Source organism: Crinia signifera, chromosome 5 (assembly GCF_055691185.1).
Source record: "Crinia signifera chromosome 5, ASM5569118v1, whole genome shotgun sequence".
In the NCBI taxonomy this organism is placed as follows: Eukaryota; Metazoa; Chordata; class Amphibia; order Anura; family Myobatrachidae; genus Crinia; species Crinia signifera.
In genome coordinates, this window is record NC_139221.1 from 191,080,428 (window position 1) to 191,105,703 (window position 25,276).

General features: G+C 44.0%; 1 protein-coding gene across 7 annotated transcripts in view; it reads left to right on the top strand.

Annotated features, from left to right (window-relative positions):
* Positions 1 to 25,276, top strand: part of COL15A1 (collagen type XV alpha 1 chain) — a 537,229-nt gene that overhangs the window by 484,675 nt on the left and 27,278 nt on the right. For all 7 annotated transcript variants that reach the window (XM_083188349.1, XM_083188345.1, XM_083188346.1 and 4 more), the window contains 3 exons: positions 6,585 to 6,644; positions 7,417 to 7,476; positions 20,318 to 20,503. In XM_083188349.1, the coding sequence (XP_083044475.1) occupies positions 6,585 to 6,644; positions 7,417 to 7,476; positions 20,318 to 20,503 (306 nt within the window). The remainder of the gene's footprint in view (positions 1 to 6,584; positions 6,645 to 7,416; positions 7,477 to 20,317; positions 20,504 to 25,276) is intronic.

The following is a 25,276-nucleotide window of genomic DNA, read 5'->3' on the forward strand; positions in this document are numbered from 1 at the left end:
GGGCACTATGTGTAATGTAATATAGTGGTGTGTACTGGCTCTAATACAGGGGGGGGGGGGGGCTGGGTGTAATATTCATAGGGGTGTGCATACTGGGTGTAATGTGGAGGGATGTGTATAATGTAATATAGTTGGTTTGTGTAATGGCTGGACTATAGGGGGCTGTGTGTATCATAATATAGTGGTGTGTACTGACATATGATATGGCAATAAGTATGCCCATAGGTGAAGTTAGACATGCCCTCTAGGCGGAGCAGGACACACCCTCTCAGCAACACAGTGCATTCTTCTAGCAGCTATAGTCTCCCTGAAACTAGTTTTCAAAGTTGGCAATTATGATTTTTTACATTTTGCACATTACATTAAAGGCACTGGTTTATCAAACATTAGTAAAGGCAATAAATGGAATTTAGGAGTAGCATTATACTGCTGGTTGTTAGTGTTATTATTATTACATTTGCGTATTGTTCACTTAAAGCATATTTTACTACATAGACCATACTATACAGTAATACAAGTACATATATAAGCATGCAGCAAACTTAAATGGTCATATGTAAGAGAATCTGAGTTTGCTGGAGGTGTGGGATGCAGGCCCATCTCAGATGGTTTTTTTTAAAGCATCAATCATTTACAAGATGATTTCCACATCACAGATCGGCCCACATCCTGCACCTCCAACAAACTCAGACCCTCTTACAGGAGAGGAGCCAGAGCATGTGCAGCCACCTCCGTTCGGGTCCCCTCCTCTCTACCAACACATGCGCTGCATGCATGTGCATTTTGGGACCCACTGGGACTCAGGTGCACACTGCAACATTGTAAATACACCACTGCCCTATTACATATTCCCCAAAGTGTTCACAAATATATATATATGGCAAAAAAGGGGGGTTTTATCGGAGTGCGCTCTGTGTGTATCAACTATCACAGCAACAATACAATATCATTTAAAACTTGATGTAATCATCCAGTTCTTGTATAAAGTGAGACGTAGACTCCGTTAGGAAAATAATCTTTTTATTCAAAGCAACCCAACACGTTTCGGCAGAACAACTTCATCAGGGGTATAGCTTTAGGTGCTACAGAAAAGATATAGGGCGAGCTATAAGCATCACAGTATAAAACAAACACAAATATTTCATAAGATATATGTTAAAAAAGAGGTAAATACCAAAAAGAGGGACCTTAAAACAAGGTCTATACAATGAAGAAATGTCCTACATATAGTTTGGCATTTTAAAATCTGCAAAATATATATAAATATTCTTTTACATAAAAAATCTTTTAAACTAAAATCTGAGGAATGAGCAATCGACTAAGAGACAGAAAGTCACCTACCAATCAATAACCTCCATAGGGGGTGGAGATTTATGTATTATACTTTCAGAGTTATCCTTAAGGGGGAGCCGGTCCCTTATTAGGATTCACAATAGTGGTCTACAAAAGGGGGAATATAAATCTATAGCTATACCCCTGATGAAGTCGTTCTGACGAAATGTGTTGGGTTGCTTTGAATAAAAGATTATTTTCTGAACGGAGTCTATGTCTCACTCTATACAAGAACCGGATGATTACATCATGTTTTAAATGATATTGTATTGTTGCTGTGATAGGTGATACACACAGAGCACACGCCGATAAAACCCTCCTTTTTTGTCACATTGTTGTTCTGTCTCTCACTAACAGGAGAGTCTCATTGGAGGCACTGCTTATAGTTTTAGCGCAAAACAGTGGCCATTTGTCTTTATATATATATATATATATATATATATATATAAATACATACAAAAACTGAACAGGTGCGCTGACACCTGCTAATACAACATGCCACAATTTAGTAGGCAATCAATAAAGTCTTATTCATAAAAATGCACTTGTCCGTTTCTTAAGGCCCCCATACACTAGCCGATTTTGGTCAGATTTCAGCCAGATCAGTCGGATCTGGCCGAAATCGGACCAAAATCGTCTAGTTTTGATGTCCCCTCAGATCCGATGCGCGGTCCCGTGCGCATCGGATCTGCGTCGGGTGGTCGGACCTGCTGCACGTCCGACCACCCGACTTGGGACCTAGTGGGGCGGTGGAGGGAGCAGGGGGGCTGGGGACGCTGCGGGGGACACGTCTGTGTCCCCCGCTGCTGGGGACAGCGTCTGTGCGGCGATAAGGTAGAGGGAGCAGGGGGGGCTGGAGACGCTGCGGGCGGGGGACACAGGCTGCATAGAGCCGGGCAGGGGGAGCCGGCCGGGAGCTGTCAGTAATGAATAAAAAAAAAAAGCCCATACAATGAATGGGCGGCCTGTGATTGGCTGAGCGCTCTCTCAGCCAGTCAGCAATTGGCTGAGAGAGCGCTCAGCAGCCAATCACAGGCTCCCCCGCAGCGTCTCCAGCCCCCCCTGCTCCCTCTATATATATATATATGTAAAGCAGACTCTTGTGTCGCGCCCAGAGAATTGATGTAATTTTTGTGGGGGCTGCCTATCTCACAAGATCCCCTGTTGGAAGGGGGCTATGGGAAGAATATGGAGCACAGTTGTGAGTTGGCGCCCCTAGTGATGATCTTCACAATTTGCTCAGTCCAGCCTTAATACAATTCACTCTAGTGTACAGAATAAGAGTCCAAATAATTTAAAAAATGTATTAAAAAAAGTCTCTTAATCCACACAGTGGCAACAATTCATCTAGATCTTATGATTTTCATTGAGACAATTCAAACGCTTGATAACAGCAGAAGAAACCCAATGGGTTTAAAGGGACTTCATCAGGGGTTAATGGATCGTAAGGATTTAATAAGGCAGTCTTTCTCAAGAGGAATTAATTCCTATTAGGTGGTATGTGAGTCCTTGGAAGAGTATAACACTTATTAGTGTGTTTTCTGTCGATAAACCAACCAGCGGATGACCTTTCTCCTGGATATGCTGCTCTGATGTTACGTTAGTGGATAAGGTCTCTCTTTAATGGCAGTACCAGTATAAGGTTAAAAAGAAGACTACGACTCCAATCGGTCTGGGGAAGTCCGATGTGAAATTCAACATGGACTCGGGTTCGATCCCTGGTGGATCCAGCTATAAAAACTCAGATATTGGGATAAAACAGTAAATTCAGTACAGATTCTGGGGTTAATCACCTTCAGTGAGTGTGCTCTGGTCACAGGTTCTGCCTGAATGACAGAACCTGTGCTTCACGCTCTGGTGATACACCTGCTGCCGCACTGCTGTTGTGAGCCGCCCGCTTGGAGATATTGCTTACCACTGTACTTGTGCCGGTTACCATACTCCTGCTTTTCTTTGGAAACTTAAGTGTATGTGAGCTTATATTTTATCAGTAAAATTTGTATACTTGTTGCTCATTTGAGCCTCCTCCATTTTCCTTTACATATATAAAAAGTGTGGCTACAGTATGTAAGTAGGAATTTTCTGTAAATAATCCTTAATGAATTATAAGAAGAAATCCACAAAGAATATCAGGGTGATTGAATGTCAAACAACAGCCACTGTTTCACTAATGTCAAAAAAGAGAACTAGATGTGTCATCATACGACACTGCTGCAGTAATGCCAAAAAGTCCCTCGAAGGGCATCCGGTGCTATGAGGCTCTGCAAGTTTCAGGAGCTTTTTTTTGCTGAAAAGGTGTCTCATTCCCAAGCTGCTACATTAGGCTGTATTGATTCCTTAAATATGCAACATGTGTATATCGGAGTGTGACTGAGGGGCAGATTTATTAATTCTTGAAGTGATAAAGTGTCTGGTTTTTAACACCGGCCAATCAGCTCCTAACTGTGAAGTTACAGGCTTGGTTTGAAAAATGACAGGTAGGAGCTAATTGTTCGGTGATAAAAAACAGACACTTTATCACTTCACCAAGCTTAATAAATCTACCCATGAGTCTCTGAATCTGTGTACAAAGTGTTACAATGTAGCAGACACCGCTTTAAAAAAAAAAAAATGTACTATTGTGCTCTGCATATAGACCAGTCAGCAGCAGCAGCTCCCACCTAATTGTAGTAGGGGGGCTGCTGCTACCCCTGTGCCCAGAGGGCAGACAGCCAGCCTCAGCACCTGTGCAATGCATCTGGCAGTTGTTAAGACTGCCACATGCACAGCTGCCACAGTCTCAAACTGCAGCCCATAGGTAAAATCTGACACCAGACACATGTAATATACAAATTAATCAGGACAGTTTCCTGGTGCATCCTAGGCACATCAGGTTGTTAGTAGTGTTGCATAAGACCTGGCTTCTCGCTTGTGCCAGGCATTTCACTGTGTGTGGCATATTAAGGCTAGATGTATGAGAACGCATCTTTACATACAGTAGCCTGGAAGCAGGGCTGGCAACAGAAATCTTGTGGCCCGGTTCACTGACATCTCTGGGGCCCCCACAAACATGCCTTGCTTGAGCAGAATATTTGTATTACATTGCATATTGAAAGTATTTTTTTTTATTATTAACCCCCCCACAAACACACACACACTCGTATAATTAATATTCACTATGCAATGCAACTGCCTGCACTTGCCACAGCAATGGTTACAGCTGAACCCCTCAGAACCGGGTGCTGGACGGGGTCCCGACAGTCATTTACCCAACATCAGGATCCCGACTGTTAAAACACCGACAGACGGGTTCCCGACGGCCACCGGCTATTCTCCCTCGTGGGGGTCCATGACCCCCATAGAGGAAGAATAGAATAGGTGGCGAGCATATCGAGCCACTTGGCCCGCAAGGGGCTTTGTTGTGCTTGCCATGCTGTCTGAGTCCGGCCAGTCGGGATCGGGCTAATGACTGTCAGGATCCCGACTGTCGGAACCCTATACCACACCCTCAGAACCGTGGGACCCATCATAGGATCGAGGCCCGGTAAGGGTATCTTCTTAGACTCCCCATCACAATCCCTGCCTGGAAGCTATGGCAACTAAAATTAATGTTGTGAAGAAACCTTTACAAAATGTAGCATAGCAATCCCTATTAAAAATGAGACTGGTAACAGCCAAAAAATGAAATCATTATATTGCGTCGCAAGTTTGTCAATACTTTTACTTATAATATAAAACTATACAGGGTTAGCATAACAAATTACTATTATTATTTTAAAAATGCATGTGCCAATAATACTGGGTATCGAAGACATACCTCCCAACATGGCCCATTCCAGGAGGGACACAATGCCCTGTTTCTAGAAATACTCTAGATGACAGCATGATGCTTACTGTCAACCCTTAGGGCAGTATTCAATGCTCCCGATTCACCGTTTTTTTTCCAGTGAATCGGGCTGTTTTCACTTCTTGCGGTAAATCTTTTTCACTGAAAATCTGATTCACCCTATTCAATGTTCACTGTTCGCTGAAAGTGAACAGTGAATGCCGGCCAGTTCTCCGTTTCATGCTTGCTACAATTTGCTGGTGTATTTCAATGGGGTTTTCACTGGGATTCGCCGAGAGTGTATTCAATGCTAAGATGGTGAACTGCTTTCAGCATGATTTTCGCCATGATTCACCGTTTTGCATTCGACATCTTTTTAAGGTGAACTGGAAAGTGATCTTTTAAAATAAAGGCTTGTTTTTTTTATGTTAAAAAATCTGATATTTTATTCTGTGAAGGGGCATGCTATTTTTATTCATGTGCTTGCAGCACATGAATATATATTTAATTTTTTTTAACACATTCGCCAGCAGGGGGCAGGGAGCTGCTTATTACATATTCACTTCACACTGGTCCGGCTCATTACATATACACGAGCAGGACCAGTGCGGTGGCTCCCTCCACAGCACCCCTGCCAGCTTTCCCCGGGGGGGTGGGGGGTGCAGTTTATGCTGCCTGTGTCACCAGGAGCCCTCCTCCCCCCACACACATTCTGGGGCAGGCAGGGGGACTTCAATCTCCCCGCCTGCCGCCGTCCCCCGGCTCCCTGTGGCATTTGCCGCAGGGGTTAAAAATCACCATCAGGGGCAGCGAGCGCAGCGTTGAATAGGGAGACAAGGAGGGCTGGCAGCAAATGATCCAGCCCTCCGGAATGTAAACAGGATTCACTGCACATGCCGAAAAAGGGCATTGAATACTGCCCTTAATGTTCACCTGTGCATGATTATAACCTTTACTTAACATATATGATGGCTGGAGAATTGTTTCTCTCTAATAGTACCTTCTACATGACCAATAAATATTTGTTGGCTGTATTGCTTCTTTCCCGAAAATGTGAACCCTGCCTTGTTGGCCTGGCTAGTGGCCTCCCTCTGCGTGTCATATTTGTGTTTAAAATGTCTGTATATTAAAGGTTTATTAGATTAGGGTCTTCCATTTGCCTTTCCTGCTTGCAATGGATTACCTGAGAGAGGGGAGGGGTGTTAGTGTTAACATGTTAGCAATCAATGCAGAGTTCTGTCCTGTGATGTATGAGTGGACATGGAGACAATTGGGAATTTACTGACAGAGAAAGTTGATGAACAGTTTCCAAAAAGGACAAAATATACTCCTGTTTTTGCTGGACTGTGGTGTCAAATTGCATGATTATATTAAATGAAGTTCATGCATCCAACATGTTTATTATTATGGTTTACAGTATTTTAAATACTAATGTTCTTGTATTTAGCTTGGTGACTTGATTTCCCTTCCTGCTGATAGTCCCCCACCACCTGCAATCTCTGGTCATGTAAGTTTTTATATTTACTTTTTAATTATTTTATTTTTTGTTATTTTTCTATTATTTTGCACAATTTTTTTTTTTGACAAACTGTTCTGAGAAAGAGATATACAGTATTTAGAAAGTGTGAAAGACAGCACAAATACCACGTTTGTTTCTGTAGTAAACAACAAGTTATATACTGTACATGAAATACTAAGTAGCTAATAAATACAATATCATGTTTGTATGCTTACATCACTTTGAGGATGTGTTTTTAACCACACCATAGGAGTCAAAATCTGGCAATATTTTATGTTGCATACTTGCATATCTTAACTAAACATTCAGTAGCTATTTCAGGAGAAGAGGTTAAAGTGAGGGGGAACGGGGTGGAACTGAGTTCCACCACCTCTAATGGTGAGGTGGAACATTTTAACCTCCACATTGGCCCTGCACAGTCATTCTCATAGAAAAACATGCTAGTTTGCAGGGGGATGCCAAAAACCATGCCACTGCCTAATGGGGGGAGGGGAGTGGGGGTAATTAGGTGGCATAGAGAAATGAATTCTCCTACCACAGCATGACCACTTTAAGCCCTGTTCAGGTGTCCTCTCTATTGTGCACTTCATTCCTGCAACCTAACTTTTTGTGCAAGCTTGTGTCCCTTATTTGTTAATATGATTATATAATTTAATTATATAAATATAATTGTGCGTATAATTCTATTATATAATTTAATTCTATAAATGTATTAACTATAAATATTGATATTATTAACCTTGTTCTTTCTGCTTTACAGGGATACCAATCTTATCCTGTTCTGACACCAGGTATTAATACAGATGATGGGGTTCCAAATGTGAGTACTTTCAATTTTGCTACAATGAAAAGTGTATAAATACAGGTTTATTATCCCTTATCCAAAATGCTCGGGAACAGAAGCATTTTGGATAACAGATTATTCTGTATTTTGGAATATTTTTATATTTCAATGAGTTATCTATGTTGTATAAACACATGAAATACACACAAATATATTTTATTTGTGCATGAAACTAAATTTCAAAACACGAAACAGTTTGTGTCCTATCTCAGGCACTGAATTTTAATGCAACCATTTTCTTGCACATTTATAGTGCCAGTTACATATAATTTCCTCAGTAGTGACAGTTACATAGCATGTCCCCAGTAGTGCCAGTTACATATAATTTCCCCAGTAATGCCAGTTACAGATGTCCCCAGTAGGTTTGTAGCAACAACAAAAAAAAGTACATTTTCGAAACAATGGTTTTCGTAATAATTTGGATAACGGCTATTTGGATAAGGGATACTCAATCTGTATTAATAAATGAGTGCATGTGCGATTGTGTAGAACATTTTTTAATGTACAGATGAATCTTGGCTCGTCTTTGCTGGCGATCCGCCAGCAGCATGCTGCTGGCGGATCGCCAGCAACACGGCGCCGCTATCTGACTGTGACGCGCGTGCATCCCCCACGCATGCGCGTCACAGTATCCGGGCGACGGGGCGGCGAGGCGGACGCATTACTGTCCGCCTCCCGCTCCAGGGGCAGGGAGGGGACCCGAGGAGGCTACGGGGGGGTGCGGTCGCCCGGTGTGGGCACCGGGTGACCGAGGGCAGCACCGTCGGAAGGGGACGCGCACGCACCTCGTGCGCGCGTGTCCCCTTCCGGCATACAGATGGCGGCGGGGCAGGGGATGGCGATGGCGACGCCATCGCCATCCCCTGCAAAGATGAATCCTGACCCATCTGTACCACTGTATATTCTGTTGCAAACAAAATTGTCATCTTTGATAAAAATCTATAGAATACACTAAGGGCCTTATTCTGGTTGACTCACTCGGGCGCGAATTTGCACCATTGCGAGTCATCCAGAACCCGCCCTGCGAATGGTGGTACACCCGCCCCCCTATGCACTCCGGGCTTGTTCGCCCGTCATGCAAATGGAAGTTTTAGATAAACATCTGTTCGCATGCCAGTGGGAACCTCCCCCCATCTTTGGATGGTCGCCGACCCTCGAATGATGCTGAAAGCGCAAATATATGTAAGGGTGGTCCAGACCACTCGTACATATGCATGCAGTTTTCCAGGGAATTGGGCAGGCAGCTTGCATTCGGTTACGTCAGCTGTCTGCCCACCGCACGTGCGTCACAAATGCATTAGCATGTGTAAAACGAGCGTCTTCATAGAAACAATAGGATACACAAGCAAAAATATTGCACAGATAAATCAATGAGGGTTATTCAGACTTGATTCAGACCTGATTGCGGTTGTGCGAATTCGCAAGCCTATTGATTATCAAATGACTGCACATGCATCGAGGTTGTATCCTGCATGCGAGACACCAAACAGCATAAAATATCAGCAATTACTTTTTAGCAATCCCCAACCAGTTTGATTAACAGGAAGTCGCTGTTTGTGGGTGGTAACTGCTCATTTTCTGATTATGTACACTTGCACAGACTGGGAAAATCATTTCGGAGTTGCAAATTGATTTGCAGATCAGTGATCTATTAGCAAGTTATTTGTAGACTAAGCCCCGTACACGCTGGTCGACTTTCACCTAAAAGTCACTTGGTTTAGTAGTCTGAACAGTATTCAGTATGAAAGTCGCCTAGGGCCTTATTTTGGTTCATTCTTTCTGACAAAATCCTTCTTAGATGGACAAAACCATGTGCACTGCAGGTGGGGCAGGTGTTACTTGTGCAGAGAGAATTAGATTTGGGTGGGGTTTTACTTCAAAGTGAGATCTATATTACAGTGTAAAAATAAAGCAGTCAGTATTTTCCCTGCACAGAAACAAAATTACTCACCCAAATCTAATTCTCTCTGCACATGTTACATCTGCCCCCCCTGCAGTGCACATGGTTTTGTCCATCTAAGAAGGATTTTGTCAGAAAGAATGAACCAAAATAAGGCCCCTAGTGTGTACAGGGTAGCGATGAGCAGTGAGCGCTGATGTGCGCTCCTGGTATTACCAGCAGATGTGCATTGGGGTGGACGGTTTTCCATAGCGTCCTGCTATGGAAAGCCATGCACCCTCTGAGAAAATCGCTGGGCAGGGGGGAAACCGCTCAGTGTGTGTGCACTGACCGATTTTTTGCCCAGCAATTTTACCATCATAGGAAACCCTGTTTAAAAAAACTGTCTTTCGTATGGGGGCAGCCATTTTCTGAAAGACACTTTTTTCATAAGTGCTTTCCGAGCATACTGAGCTGCAGTGCCGGGAACCACAACGGAGATACCGGCACGGGGTAAGTCGACACGGGGGGGGGGGGGGGGGGCGCCGACACGCAGGGGGGGGCGTCGACACGCGCGCAGGGGGTGTCGACGCGCGCGCGGGGGGGGGGGCTCCAGTGCTGTGAATACTTAATGAGCGCTCATTAAGTATTCACTGTGCTGAATTTAGGACCCAGCTCATTGGCTGGGTCCTAAATACCGTTTCAGAATCGATTTTGAGCCTAAAATACCGGTTCTGAAACGGGTAGGACCCTGCATTTTAACCGGTTAGAAAAAACGTTTTTTTCTAACCGGTTAAGTGGTCCTGCACCTTTCAGACCGCACACATTACCGTTTTAAAACGGTAAAAAAACGTCAATATACCGTTTTTAAAGTGCGGTCTGAAAGGGGCATAATAAGTGATGTGCTACTGTATTGTACCTTATGACAAATAAGATGAGACAGGTGTGTGCTGCAAACAATGAGTATGGTTTATTGCACGTATCTAGTCAATCACTAATAGATGCATACATATGACATTGCTTAGTGGAGCTTGTGCAGGGTGGGAACGGGTTATCCAGGTAACCAGGCTCAGTCCTGGTTGTGGGTGGGCAAAGTCACGTGGCAAACGGGGGTGGGGTTATGCCAAATGCCGGATAGTCTCTCGGTGTATATGGCAGAGATACACTGCTGGGGTCACGGAGCAGTGTGTTAATCCAATGTCTGTGAGTGGCTGGCGGGGTGGGCAGGTGTGGGTAGGCACAGGCTGGTGGTGCGTGGGGCTGGCGTCCCGTCCCCTCCGCAGTACACCTCTCACCTGTGCTTCCCGCTGGTTCTTCTTCTGGTCCTCCGTCTGTCCCTCGGCGTCTTAAAGGAATCCAAGCCGCAGCTTGATCGTGCAAGCGCTGCACAGATCAGCCGGGCTCCACAGGGATGTATAAAGACCGCGACTTCCGGGTGCTGGTCTCGCGAGAACCGAGCGCCCGGCGTCACAATCTCTCCTGCAGGCTCTACTCCCAGCCGGGAGGAGACTTAAGGTGGTCAGTGATGCAGTTGTAGATGGGCTGAATGTAGCTTCAATGTAGCTCCAACACGTATCGACCACTAGGGTCTTCTCCCTGAAGTCGCGGTCTTTATACATTCCTGTGGAGCCCGGCTGATCTGTGCAGCGCTTGCACGATCAAGCTGCGGCTTGGATTCCTTTAAGACGCAGAGGGACAGACGGAGGACCAGAAGAAGAACCAGCGGGAAGCACAGGTGAGAGGTGTACTGCGGAGGGGACGGGACGCCAGCCCCCCGCACCACCAGCCTGTGCCTACCCACACCTGCCCACCCCGCCAGCCACTCACAGACATTGGATTAACACACTGCTCCGTGACCCCAGCAGTGTATCTCTGCCATATACACCGAGAGACTATCCGGCATTTGGCATACCCCCACCCCCGTTTGCCACGTGACTTTGCCCACCCACAACCAGGACTGAGCCTGGTTACCTGGATAACCCGTTCCCACCCTGCATACTTTATGTCATATTCATTTCCCTTCATTTCACTTATGTATTAAGCCCCATACACACTAGAGGATATTATTAACCCCTTCCCGACATTTGACGTACATTTACGTCATGGCCGGGATGTACTTCCCGACACATGGCATAAATGTACGTCATGACTTTAAACTGTCACTGCGTCTAGAGACGCAGTGACAGAGGGACGATGTCTGCTGTCCCTGACAGCAGACATGTCCCTGCATGCCCAGGGGGGGCTGCGATGCCGCCCCCCCCGTCGGCGATCGCTGTGATTGGCTGTTCAGTGTGAACAGCCATTCACAGCGTTTTCCTGTGTTACCAGCGAATCAGACGCTCGGTAACACAGGTGTCAATCACCGCCGGGCGTCAGGGGGCATGAGGGGGTCATCGGTGACGACGACACCTCACCCCACCTGCCCCCAAGGCTGTGATTGGTCCGTGGGACCCACGGACCAATCACAGCCAAGGCGCGACATTTAAACTAACGGTGACTGCGCTGCAGACGCCATTCCGGTCTGGAATTGCGTGCAGAGCGGTCACCGTGCCTATCTGCCGTGATACTGACCTGATCCTTGCAAATACTTACCTGATCCTTGCAAATACCTTACCTGATCACCTGATCACTGCTTGTAGCGTGCTGGATGCCTTCTGGATCTGACTTCTTGTGACTTCCTGCTGCTGCTGCAGTGTGATAGAGAGATAGAGAGTGATAGATAGTGATAGATAGTGAGAGATAGAGAGATAGAGAGATAGTGATAGAGAGTGCTATATTTTGTGTCTGCTACCCCCCCTTTTTGGGGCTGCAGGTTTTTTTTTTATATATATATAACGGTCAGTGCTGCTGCTGCAGTGTCATAGAGTGATAGATAGTGATAGATAGTGAGAGATAGAGAGATAGTGATAGAGAGTGCTATATTTTGTGTCTGCTACCCCCCCTTTTTGGGGCTGCAGGGTTTTTTTTATATATATAACTGTCAGTGCTGCTGCTGCTGCAGTGTCATAGAGTGATAGATAGTGAGAGATAGAGAGATAGATAGAGAGAGATAGATAGAGAGAGATAGTGACAGAGAGTGATAGAGAATGCTATATTTTGTGTCTGCTACCCCCCCTTTTGTGCTGATCAGTATATCTGTGCTGATCAGCAACTTTTTGGGGGTGCAGGGTTTTTTTTTTTATATATACCTGCCAGTTGCACTGTCAGTTGCACCAAAGGTTGTGCACCTGCTGCCCCTCACTGGTAATCAGTGTCGCATCACTGATCACCTTTTTTTTTTTTTTTGAGCGTGCTGTGGGGTCTTTTTTTAATTTTTTTTTATCAAATTTTTTTGATCAAATTCCTGTTGCCTTTGAGCGCTGTTCAGTGACGGACGTTACTGACCAACATCTGTGCTCAATTTTTGGCGCAGGACCTTTTTTTTTTTTTTTTTTTTTCTGCACTACATACACACTACACACTACATACTACATTGAAATAAAGTTTGTACCCCCCCTACACTATACACGTGTTGAAACATTTCACTACCAGAAACACAAAAATAAAAATGGCATCCCAAATGTCATCCCAAATGTCATCCCAAATGTCATCCCAGTCATCCAGAAGAATGTATTCAGCGGAGGAGGCATATGCCATGCTTGCCTCTGACTCTGACACAGCCAGTGAGGCAAGCGGGGAATTTGAAGGATTAATCTTAAGCTCCTCTTCCTCCTCTAGTGATGAGGGACCCCCTCAAAGACGCCCCCGTAGAGCAGCTGAGACCCCCCCCCCCAATAATTGATCTCGTATGGACCCCACCACCAGACAATTTTGAGCCCCAGGTTCCTGAGTTTTTGGCCATCCCAGGAATCCAATTTGATTCCACAGGTCTCAGAGAAATTGACTTTTTCAAATTATTTTTCTCTGATGATTTTATAAATTTAATGGTGGACCAAACTAATTTATATGCCCAGCAGTTTATTGCTCAAAACCCCACGTCATCATTTGCTAGGTGGACCCCTGTAGATGCAGTAGAGATGATGACGTTTTGGGGTCTGGTGTTTCATATGGGCATAGTAAAAAAGCCAGAAATTAGGCAATATTGGAGTACAGATGTTCTGTACAGCACCCCACTTTACCGTATGGCCATGACCCGGAATCGTTTTGAGTTAATCCTTAAATTTTTGCATTACAACGATAATGCACAGTGCCCACCCAGAGATGATCCCACCTTTGACCGGCTATTCAAAGTCAGGCCGGTCATTGATCACTTCAGTGCCAAATTTGAAGAGATGTACATCCCAGATAAATTCATTTGCATAGACGAGTCCCTTATACATTTTAAAGGAAGGGTTAAATTCCGCCAGTACCTTCCCAGTAAGAGGGCAAGGTATGGCATAAAAATGTATAAGCTGTGTGAAAGCACCTCAGGGTACACCCACAGGTTTAGGGTATATGAAGGGAAGGATTCAAGAATTGAACCGCCAGAATGCCCCCCCTCCCTCGTAGGTGTTAGTGGAAAAATTGTCTGGGATTTAGTGCACCCCTTCCTGGATAAAGGTTATCACCTCTATGTGGATAACTTTTACACCAGCATCCCCCTGTTTAAGGCCCTTGGTTCAAGAGGTACAGCAGCTTGCGGTACTGTGCGCAAGAACCAAAGAGGCCTCCCAAAAACGCACATTGCCCAAGTAATGAGAAGGGGTGAAAGCAGGGGAATATGCACCGAAAATATGTTGTTGGTCAAATATAAGGACAAGAGGGATGTCCTTATACTGACAACAATTCACGGAGACAGTACCACCTCCGTCCCTGTACGAGGTACCAGTACCCACACCTCAAAACCTAATTGTATCCTGGATTACAATAGGTACATGGGCGGAGTGGATCTTTCAGATCAGGTACTGAAGCCGTACAGTGCCCTGCGGAAAACAAAAATCTGGTACAAGAAGCTGGCCGTGTATATCATCCAGATGGCACTGTATAACGCTTACGTGCTATTCCGTTCTACCAGCCAGAGGGGGACATTTATGCACTTTCAAGAGGAAGTCATAAAGGGCCTAATATTTGGGAACCAGCAGGCAGAGGGCCCCAGTACTTCTAGTACTGGCCCCCGTATTGTACCAGGGCAGCATTTTCCTGATGAAATCCCCTCCACTGGAAAAAAGGGCAGGACACAAAAAAGGTGCAAAGTTTGCTATAAAAAGGGAATAAGAAAGCAAACTATTTTCCAGTGTGACACTTGCCCCGACAAACCCGGCCTATGTATAAAGGAGTGTTTTAAAATATACCACACATCTATGGATTTTTAGGTTCATCATTTCACCGTGCTTCAGGGGTCTTGCTAATGCCACGTAGCACCCACCATTCATTCCACCAGAATCTGAGCCGCAAAATCCAAAAATCACTCCTTCCCTTCTGAGTCCTGCCATGCACCCAACTGGTATTTTTTGGTCACATGTGAGGCATTGCCGTACTCGGGAGAAATTGGGGCACAGATTTTGGGGTGCTTTTTCTCCTTCATACCTTATGAAAATGAAAAATTTTGAGCCAGAACTGCATTTTTGTGTAAAAAAATGTAATTTTTCATTTTCACTGCCCAGTTGTATCAAAATTGGTGAAACCCCTGGGGATTTGAAATGTACACTATACCCCTAGATGAATTCCCTGAGGGGTGTAGTTTGCAAAATGGGGTCACTTGTGGGGGGGTTCCACTGTATTGGTGCTTCGGGGGTCTTGCTAATGCGACATAGCACCCACCAAAATTCCACCAGAATCTGAGCTGCAAAATCCAAATATCACTCCTTCCCTTCTGAGTCCTGCCATTTTTTGGTCACACATGAAGCATTGCCGTACTCGGGAGAAATTGGGGCACAGATTTTGGGGTGCTTTTTCTCCTTCATACCTTATGAAAATGAAAAATTTTGAGCCAGAACTGCATTTTTGTGTAAAAAAATGTAATTTTTCATTTTCACTGCCCAGTTGTATCAAAATTGGTGAAACCCCTGGGGGTTTGAAATGTACACTATACCCCTAGATGAATTCCCTGAGGGGTGTAGTTTGCAAAATGGGGTCACTTGTGGGGGGCTTCCACTGTATTGGTGCTTCGGGGGTCTTGCTAATGCGACATAGCACCCACCAAAATTCCACCAGAATCTGAGCTGCAAAATCCAAATATCACTCCTTCCCTTCTGAGTCCTGCCATTTTTTGGTCACACATGAAGCATTGCCGTACTCGGGAGAAATTGGGGCACAGATTTTGGGGTGCTTTTTCTCCTTCATTCCTTGTGAAAATGACAAATTTGGAGCCAGAACTGCATTTTTGTGTAAAAAAATGTAATTTTTCATTTTCACTGCCCAGTTGTATCAAAATTGGTGAAACCCCTGGGGGTTTGAAATGTACACTATACCCCTAGATGAATTCCCTGAGGGGTGTAGTTTGCAAAATGGGGTCACTTGTGGGGGGGTTCCACTGTATTGGTGCTTCGGGGGTCTTGCTAATGCGACATAGCACCCACCAACATTCCACCAGAATCTGAGCTGCAAAATCCAAAAATCACTCCTTCCCTTCTGAGTCCTGCCATGCACCCAACTGGTATTTTTTGGTCACATGTGAGGCATTGCCATACTCGGGAGAAATTGGGGCACAGATTTTGGGGTGCTTTGTCTTCTTCATTCCTTGTGAAAATGAAAAATTTTGAGCCAGAACTGCATTTTTGTGTAAAAAATGTAATTTTTCAGTTGCACAGCCCAGTTGTATCAAAATTGGTGAAACCCCTGGGGGTTTGAAATGTACACTATACCCCTAGATGAATTCCCTGAGGGGTGTAGTTTGCAAAATGGGGTCACTTGTGGGGGGGTTCCACTGTATTGGTGCTTCGGGGGTCTTGCTAATGCGACATAGCACCCACCAACATTCCACCAGAATCTGAGCTGCAAAATCCAAAAATCACTCCTTCCCTTCTGAGTCCTGCCATGCACCCAACTGGTATTTTTTGGTCACATGTGAGGCATTGCCGTACTCGGGAGAAATTGGGGCACAGATTTTGGGGTGCTTTTTCTCCTTCATTCCTTGTTAAAATGACAAATTTGGAGCCAAAACTGCATTTTTGTGTAAAAAAATGTAATTTTTCATTTTCACTGCCCAGTTGTATCAAAATTGGTGAAACCCCTGGGGGTTTGAAATGTACACTATACCCCTAGATGAATTCCCTGAGGGGTGTAGTTTGCAAAATGGGGTCACTTGTGGGGGGGTTCCACTGTATTGGTGCTTCGGGGGTCTTGCTAATGCGACATAGCACCCACCAACATTCCACCACCAAAAATCACTCCTTCCCTTCTGAGTCCTGCCATGCACCCAACTGGTATTTTTTGGTCACATGTGAGGCATTGCCGTACTCGGGAGAAATTGGGGCACAGATTTTGGGGTGCTTTTTCTCCTTCATTCCTTGTGAAAATGACAAATTTGGAGCCAGAACTGCATTTTTGTGTAAAAAAATGTAATTTTTCATTTTCACTGCCCAGTTGTATCAAAATTGGTGAAACCCCTGGGGGTTTGAAATGTACACTATACCCCTAGATGAATTCCCTGAGGGGTGTAGTTTGCAAAATGGGGTCACTTGTGGGGGGGTTCCACTGTATTGGTGCTTCGGGGGTCTTGCTAATGCGACATAGCACCCACCAACATTCCACCAGAATCTGAGCTGCAAAATCCAAAAATCACTCCTTCCCTTCTGAGTCCTGCCATGCACCCAACTGGTATTTTTTGGTCACATGTGAGGCATTGCCATACTCGGGAGAAATTGGGGCACAGATTTTGGGGTGCTTTGTCTTCTTCATTCCTTGTGAAAATGAAAAATTTTGAGCCAGAACTGCATTTTTGTGTAAAAAATGTAATTTTTCAGTTGCAAAGCCCAGTTGTATCAAAATTGGTGAAACCCCTGGGGGTTTGAAATGTACACTATACCCCTAGATGAATTCCCTGAGGGGTGTAGTTTGCAAAATGGGGTCACTTGTGGGGGGGTTCCACTGTATTGGTGCTTCGGGGGTCTTGCTAATGCGACATAGCACCCACCAACATTCCACCAGAATCTGAGCTGCAAAATCCAAAAATCACTCCTTCCCTTCTGAGTCCTGCCATGCACCCAACTGGTATTTTTTGGTCACATGTGAGGCATTGCCGTACTCGGGAGAAATTGGGGCACAGATTTTGGGGTGCTTTTTCTCCTTCATTCCTTGTTAAAATGACAAATTTGGAGCCAAAACTGCATTTTTGTGTAAAAAAATGTAATTTTTCATTTTCACTGCCCAGTTGTATCAAAATTGGTGAAACCCCTGGGGGTTTGAAATGTACACTATACCCCTAGATGAATTCCCTGAGGGGTGTAGTTTGCAAAATGGGGTCACTTGTGGGGGGGTTCCACTGTATTGGTGCTTCGGGGGTCTTGCTAATGCGACATAGCACCCACCAACATTCCACCACCAAAAATCACTCCTTCCCTTCTGAGTCCTGCCATGCACCCAACTGGTATTTTTTGGTCACATATGAGGCATTGCCGTACTCGGGAGAAATTGGGGCACAGATTTTGGGGTGCTTTTTCTCCTTCATACCTTATGAAAATGAAAAATTTTGAGCCAGAACTGCATTTTTGTGTAAAAAAATTTATTTTTTCATTTTCACTGCCCAGTTGTATCAAAATTGGTGAAACCCCTGGGGGTTTGAAATGTACACTATACCCCTAGATGAATTCCCTGAGGGGTGTAGTTTGCAAAATGGGGTCACTTGTGGGGGGGTTCCTAACTTTTAGCATCTTATGGTGCCTAGAAACCTACATGGTGCCTAAAAAATAATCTCATAAAAAGGAGGCTCCAAAATCAAGTAGGTGCTCCTTCTATTATGAAGCCTGTGGTTTGGTCAACGTGCACACTAGGGCCACATATAGGATATTTATGAAAACAAAAGAATTGGGGGAATCAATTTTTAGTCACATTTCTCTAGTAAAATGTACTGTGTTCCTTAGAAAAATGTATTAAAATTGCAAATCTGCAAAAAAAATGAAATTTTGAAATTTCACCTACACTTTGTTTTAATTCCTGTGAAACACCTAAAGGGTTAACAAACTTCCAAAATGCTGTTTTGAATACTGTGAGGGGTGCAGTTTTTGAAATGTCATCATTTATGGGGGTGTCTCACATACAAGTCCCTCAAAGTCACATCAGAACTGAACTGGTCCCTAAAAAAATCAGTGTTTGAAATTTTCTTTAAAATTTGAGAATTTGCTATTCATATTGTAAGCCTCCTAGTGTCCAAAAAAATTAAAAGGAAGTTGAAATAATGATGGAAACATAAAGTAGACATATGGTCTATGTTAGTTATTAACTATTTTGAGTGGTATGATTATTTGTCTCACAAGCAGAAAATTTAACATTTTGCAAATTGCTAAATTTTCCATTTTTTTCCGACATTTTGGTATTTTTCACAAAAAAACACAGACTGTATCGACGAAAATTTACCACTAACTTGAAGTACAATGTGTCACGAAAAAACAATCTCAAAATCACTGGGATAAGTAAAAGCAAAAAAAAGTTATCCCCACTTAAGTGATACATGTCAGATTTGAAAAAAAGGGCTCGGTCAGGAAGGCAAAAACATGCTGTGTCAGGAAGGGGTTAAGGATATCGCTTAGAAAGGGGCTTCTGAGCAATATATTTCATAATATCATCTATTGTGTACACTCAATATTGTTAACGATGCGTGCTTCTGAGTGTCAGTAATGATGATTGATGTCTGCTGAACATGCAGGTCACTAAAGGCAATATACTGTAGCCAAATGAACTGCATGTTTAGCTGGTCTTAGTGGCATCACTGTACAATATTGGCAGAGTAGTGTGTACACTCAATACCGTTAATGATACGAACAGAAATCTGCTCTCACACATAGCACCAATCACTATCACCCAACCCCCACCCTTCAGACACCTCTCTAATGCTGTGTACATACTTGTACAATCTGCATAAGATCCAGATGAGATTTTGACTATATAGTCAAAATCTCATCTGGATCTCATGCAGATTGTATGGGTTTTATCCCAAGCGATCCAGATGCGTTCAAGATGCGCGCTCCCATATCTTAGCCAGAAAGTCTTGGCTGCCCTGTCTATATAGTGCAGATCTGCACTATATAGTCTAAATTGTATGCAGATAGTCTAAATTGTAATCGCATCTGGATCTCATGCAGATTGTACAAGTGTGTACACACCTTTACACACAGCACCCCTCCACAGAGCACCAACTCCCATCCCACCCTTACCTCATAAACACCCCATTATCTATCCCCTCTTGAAACCTCTCTCTGAACTGTCAAAGAGTTCCTGGGCGGGTAGCCTTCGGTCTGTCGCAAAGCAGCAGCTGGATATTCTCTCCTCAGGCTGCGCAGGTGTGGCTTCACAGTTGTCGGGGGCAGAGCTGTACTCTATATGTCCCTGCACCTTTGGGAGAATAAAAAAAAACTATTTGTTGATGCTGTGCCATCTGGTTCTCCCCATTGATGACAAAACTATTCCACATCGACTATAAACAATCAATGATTATGATTCGTCAATGGACATCCTTAAGCAGTGGTAGCTTGCAGTTTCTACTTGCAATGTCAGCCGGCAATAACAGAATCCATGCAGCCCATTGAGCAGGTCTGACTAAAGCCCAAAATACTGAAAACCCACCTGTTCATAAAAGTGTATTTTGTTGGGTGATTATTACCATCTATCTTTAAGAAACTTTACTCTGATTAACTGCTATTTACTGGGAACACGGGGCAACTTACCTTCACACTATTTTGACATTTGAATTTGGAATGTGAATAAAGTTTTAATACAAGTGTAAATCTGACAGCATCTTTATTTGAAGCTAAGAAGTAATACATTTTAGATCAGAGTCTCAACTGTCTTTAATTTTCTTTGTAGCTGCATCTTGTGGCTTTGAATTCTCCGGTTGCTGGTGACGTTCGAGCTGATTTACAATGCTTCCAGCAGGCTCGTGCTGTTGGTCTGACTACAACCTACAGAGCATTTCTCTCTACTCATCTGCAAGATCTCCACAGTATAGTCAAAAGGGCAGATAGGTTCAGCTTCCCTATTGTCAATCTAAAGGTAAGCAATACTGTATATAATGAATATCTACCTTTAATATATTCTAGGTACCAAAATAAACTAAATGTTATTCCCCGTAGACACACTGGGTGATTATTTATTATTTATTTATTAACGGTTGTTTATATAGTGCACAACTACTACACAGCTAGCTGCCCATCCATTTTCCATCATAACCATGATTAGTCAGCTAAGGGGATTTATAAGTTGACAAAAGTATGAAGTTCACTTCTGACCAGGACCTACTTATACCCCTTTCAGACAGAAAAGTCTGAAAATCCTGGCAAATACACGGCATTTCAAATGCCGTGTCAATTTGCCGGGAGCAGCCTGACCCCCCTTCACACAGAAGAACTAAATTACCGGGTTGAAAATTTCTACCTGGTAATTTGCTGAATAACACGGGTATTTCTTCTGTGTGAAAGGGTCAACACGGGTCATAAATCCCGTGTCCTCGACCCTGGTCAATTCCCGGGTAGGAGACACGGGATTTACGACACGGGTGTGCCCTTTCACACAGAAAAAGGACCCGTGTATTTAATGAAATTCCCGGGTGGAACTGCTTCACCCGGGTATTTCATTTTCTGTGTGAAAGGGGTATAAGTGTGTGATAGGGAAGTTAGCTAGTAAGAGAGGCAAGAACGAATGTGAGAAATTACATATTCTTCGATCAGCACTGTTATTAGATTGGTGCTATTTAAAGTAATTACATTCTTTTATATAAGGTAGGAGTGTAGTTAACTACGTACCAAATATATTGTGCAGAGCTAGCAGCTGCTCTTATCGGGAGACCGCTCTGATGGTATTGGTTAATATAAACAAACAAATGGATAGTGCTGCGCTCACCTCTTTTTTGTTTGTGTGTGAATAACGATCAACAATGCGGTGTAATGGGCAAAACAAGGTTTACTTAATAAAGAAATATACAATGGTGCATAAATGATACAATCCAGGGGGTACAATTGACTGTGTACAATTAAAATGGATACAATGTTTGCTCAATGAACAATACACAATCGTGCATAAATGATACAATGCAAAGGGTACAATTTGGTTGTAAAATTTTGATTGAGTGCAATTAAATTAGATATAATTAGCATACAATATAATTGATTGTAACAAGATAAGTGAGAGATCTTATCTCTGCCTCAATGTAGGTGGTTCAATGGTTATAGGGTCACTTATTGCAACTGTCCAAGGGTACTGGTGGGGGAATAGAGAGTGAGGTAAACTACAGTCCAGGTGGTTATTGGGTGTGTGGTGGGGGTGTCCAACACACCTGGTCTGACCGTGGCGTCCCGCTAGTCTGGACCTGTTTCTGCAGTGAACGGGTATCGGTCCCCAGTGTTGGCACATGGTGGTGTGGTGTTCCTGAGAAGAAGGGGATGCAGAGGTACAGTAGGGGTTGCCGGAGAGGGTGGCAGTGCGGGCGGTTCTGGACATGCAATGTGTCAGCTCTATGGGTAAGCATAGTGGTGCAGGCAGCTGGGGTTTGCCTGTGCTGTTCGCTGCTGTGGGTGATGTGGCTGGTCTAGTGGTTGGCGAATGTGGTCGGCACCCCGTGAAGGGACCAACCACTCGGGGTACACGCTGATGGATCCGCCCTCACTTACTTGTGCCTTCTTTGTCCATATTGTGTCCACACTGGCACTTCCTGGTTTCCGGCTGTGCAGGGGTTTCTTCTCTTCCCTCTCTGGAGGCACTCCCATTTGGTGTAGGCATTCACTTTGGGGTGCTCTGCGGTGGAGGTCAAGCAGCCTTTTGTCCTTGGGTGATTGCAGGTGGGTGGTGCCGCTGGGAGGTGGTGGGTAGGTGCTTCAACGCATTTCGGCATATTAGGGCCTTCTTTTAACTCCCTAGCCCTAATAGGAAAAAGCACGTTAGAGCACCTACCCACCATCTCCCAGCAGCATCTGCAATCACCCAAGGACAAAAGGCTGCATGACCCCCACCGCAGAGCACCCCAAAGTGAATGCCTACACCAAATGGGAGTGCCTCCAGAGAGGGAAGAGAAGAAACCCCTGCACAGCCGGAAACCAGGAAGTGCCAGTGTGCGTGACACCCACCACAGAGCACCACGAAGTGAACACTTACACCAAACAGCAGCACTTCCAGAGAGGGAAGGGAAAATAAGACACCTCTGCACACCCAGAAAGCGGGAAGCGCCAGTGTGGACACAATCGGAATGGAGAAGGTACAGGTAAGAAAGGGCGGATCAGTCAGCATGCACAAGCAGCCATTCCCTTCATGGGGCACCGACTGCACACGCCGACCGCTAGACCAGCAGAAGGTATGACACAGATGAAACAAGGGGGTGGGGTGTGTTTTGGGCATAAAGGAAACAAAAATAGGGGAGGAACACAGATGAGAGACTTGAAAAAGTGGAAATGGAAGTGCAGAGGTGTGAGAGAGGTGAAAGAGACTGGCAGTGAAATATTGAGAGATAGAGCGTGACTTGGGGGGATTGTCTTATACCCCTTTCACACAGCACAAATAACCGGGTCCGACACGTGTTTTTTTTTTAAATAATTTTTATTGAAATTTTTCATAATGCCAAGTATTTTACATGACGGCAATAAGAATAATAAAGATAACAATAATATTACAATAAAATTGCAATAACATTATTGACTCACATATATGCAACACGTGTAACAGACAGTCTCATTAGTTGTAAATCTAGTTATATTAATCGCTGCAGCCATTGTAATTTGTAATTCCTCCGATTTTCCTGCGATCCTAAATGAGATTGTCATATCCACTGGAAATATCTGAAACATTTCGATCCCATACCAGTGCTGTGGTTAGATCATTATAACTGAGTTGGGACTGAATGCCTATATGTCAGCCTCAAACTTTTCTAATTATCTATTACCTTTAGATATTCAAAACACAAAACAAAAATGACGCAAGACAAAGAACACAAAGGGACAGAAGAGGGAAGGAAGTAAGGATGAGATAAGGTGGAAAGGGAATAGGGAGGGGAGGAGAAGAGGGGGGGGGGATAGTATATGAGAGAAGGAAAGTTAAGGAGTATCACTGGTTGGAGTATATCATTACCGTTACAGAGTTTATTAATCTTGTATTTTATCATCATAATACTTCTTTTACTAAGTGGTTCACACAACACCATATAATAGTACCTTTTACCAGTTGTGATTACTCAATAAGATCAGACCCCTTCTGAACACCATTATTATGAGAATTTTCTTGGTCAAGAATACTAAATATCGTTAAATACAGAGAGAATTTGCATTTTAATGGATGGAGTCATAGTGTCCAGAAACAGAGTCCATTTTCTTAGGAATTTTTCTGAACCATGCTTTAAGTCCAGTCTGGCGTATTTCCTTTCAAACATTAGAATCCTTGACAGTTTCTGTTGGACATCAGAGAGAAGTGGAGCAGTTTTAAGAGTCCAATGCAATAATATACATTTCCTTGCCAATGTGATTATTACTATGAGAAGTGACCGAGAATACTGTTCGATTTCATTCATTGGCCATAAACGAAATGATAGACCCATCAATGCCATCGGTTCCTTGGTGAATTTTACACTAAACATATTAGAAAGAAAATTTAACAATTTCCACCAGAACCGTTAAATTTTTGAACAGTCCCACATGCAGTGAGCAAAGTCTGCTTTTGTTGCTCCACATTTTATACATTTTCCAGATTCCTCGGCAACCATGTATTTGCGTCTATCGGGAGTTATATAGGCTCTGTCTTGAAAAAGTTCCCAGCATACAACAGGGGACGAAACGCGTTGACAAGCTACTATCCTGTACCTGAGAAGGTGTTTCAACCAGCTTTATCACAGCAAGAACCTCACGGAGGAAGCGCTAGCCGCATAACATCACCGGCAACAGCCACCTCGCGTGCTCCCCAGCCAGCAGCACAAATCTTGTGCATACATCAATCGGCACTTAGCCGTCTCAAGCTGACTCAAGCTCCGTTCATCCAGTCTCACTTGAGCGTGCATTCCGCTGCCATCCTTCCCTGGGCTCACCGCTGACTGTGCTTCCCCAGCTGAAGTGCGGCTCACCTCACCCTGAGCCGCCGGCCATCAGCTGTGTACGGTCTAACTACACTGCGCAGAGATTGCCAGACTGCGGGACGGCATACTGCTCTCCAAGGCTGCTCCGTGTTGCCGTGGTTCGAGCGGTGTTAAATCTATAGTTGGTAAGCGAGAGTATAAAGGACGGGTTACCCCATAATGATATGAATTGGGAAATGTAAGGGTTTCTGTTGCAATTTTTATTCATATTAATCCAAATTTTGTAGGTGTCTTTAAATAATATGTGGTTTTTAATTTCCTTTGGAATGTCTGAGGATTTTGTCTGGATCAAAGCACCTGGGGCATACGGGTGGAAGACCGCTCTCTCCAGCTTTAGATCAGTATATGAAGATTGACTCAATATCCAGTCGGAGATATATCTAAAGAATATGGCAGATGAATAATTTTTTATATCTGGGGATCCAAGGCCACCCTTCGTTTTTGGGGTTTGAAGCTTTAATTTGGCAATTCGTCTTGCCAAATGAACTTAGACAACATGGATTCTAGGCGGGATATGTCGGTTTGTTGTAGTGGTATGGGGAGCATCTGCATATAAAAAAAAAATTTTGGGAAAATTATTGAAGTTATAATAGCCAATCGGCCTAACAAGGGAAGGTTTTTCCAAGCTATTCATTTTGTCGAAATATTATTTATAGTTTGGGAAAAATTTAACGAATATAACTGAGAGAGGTCAGAACTTATCTGTATCCCCAAGTATT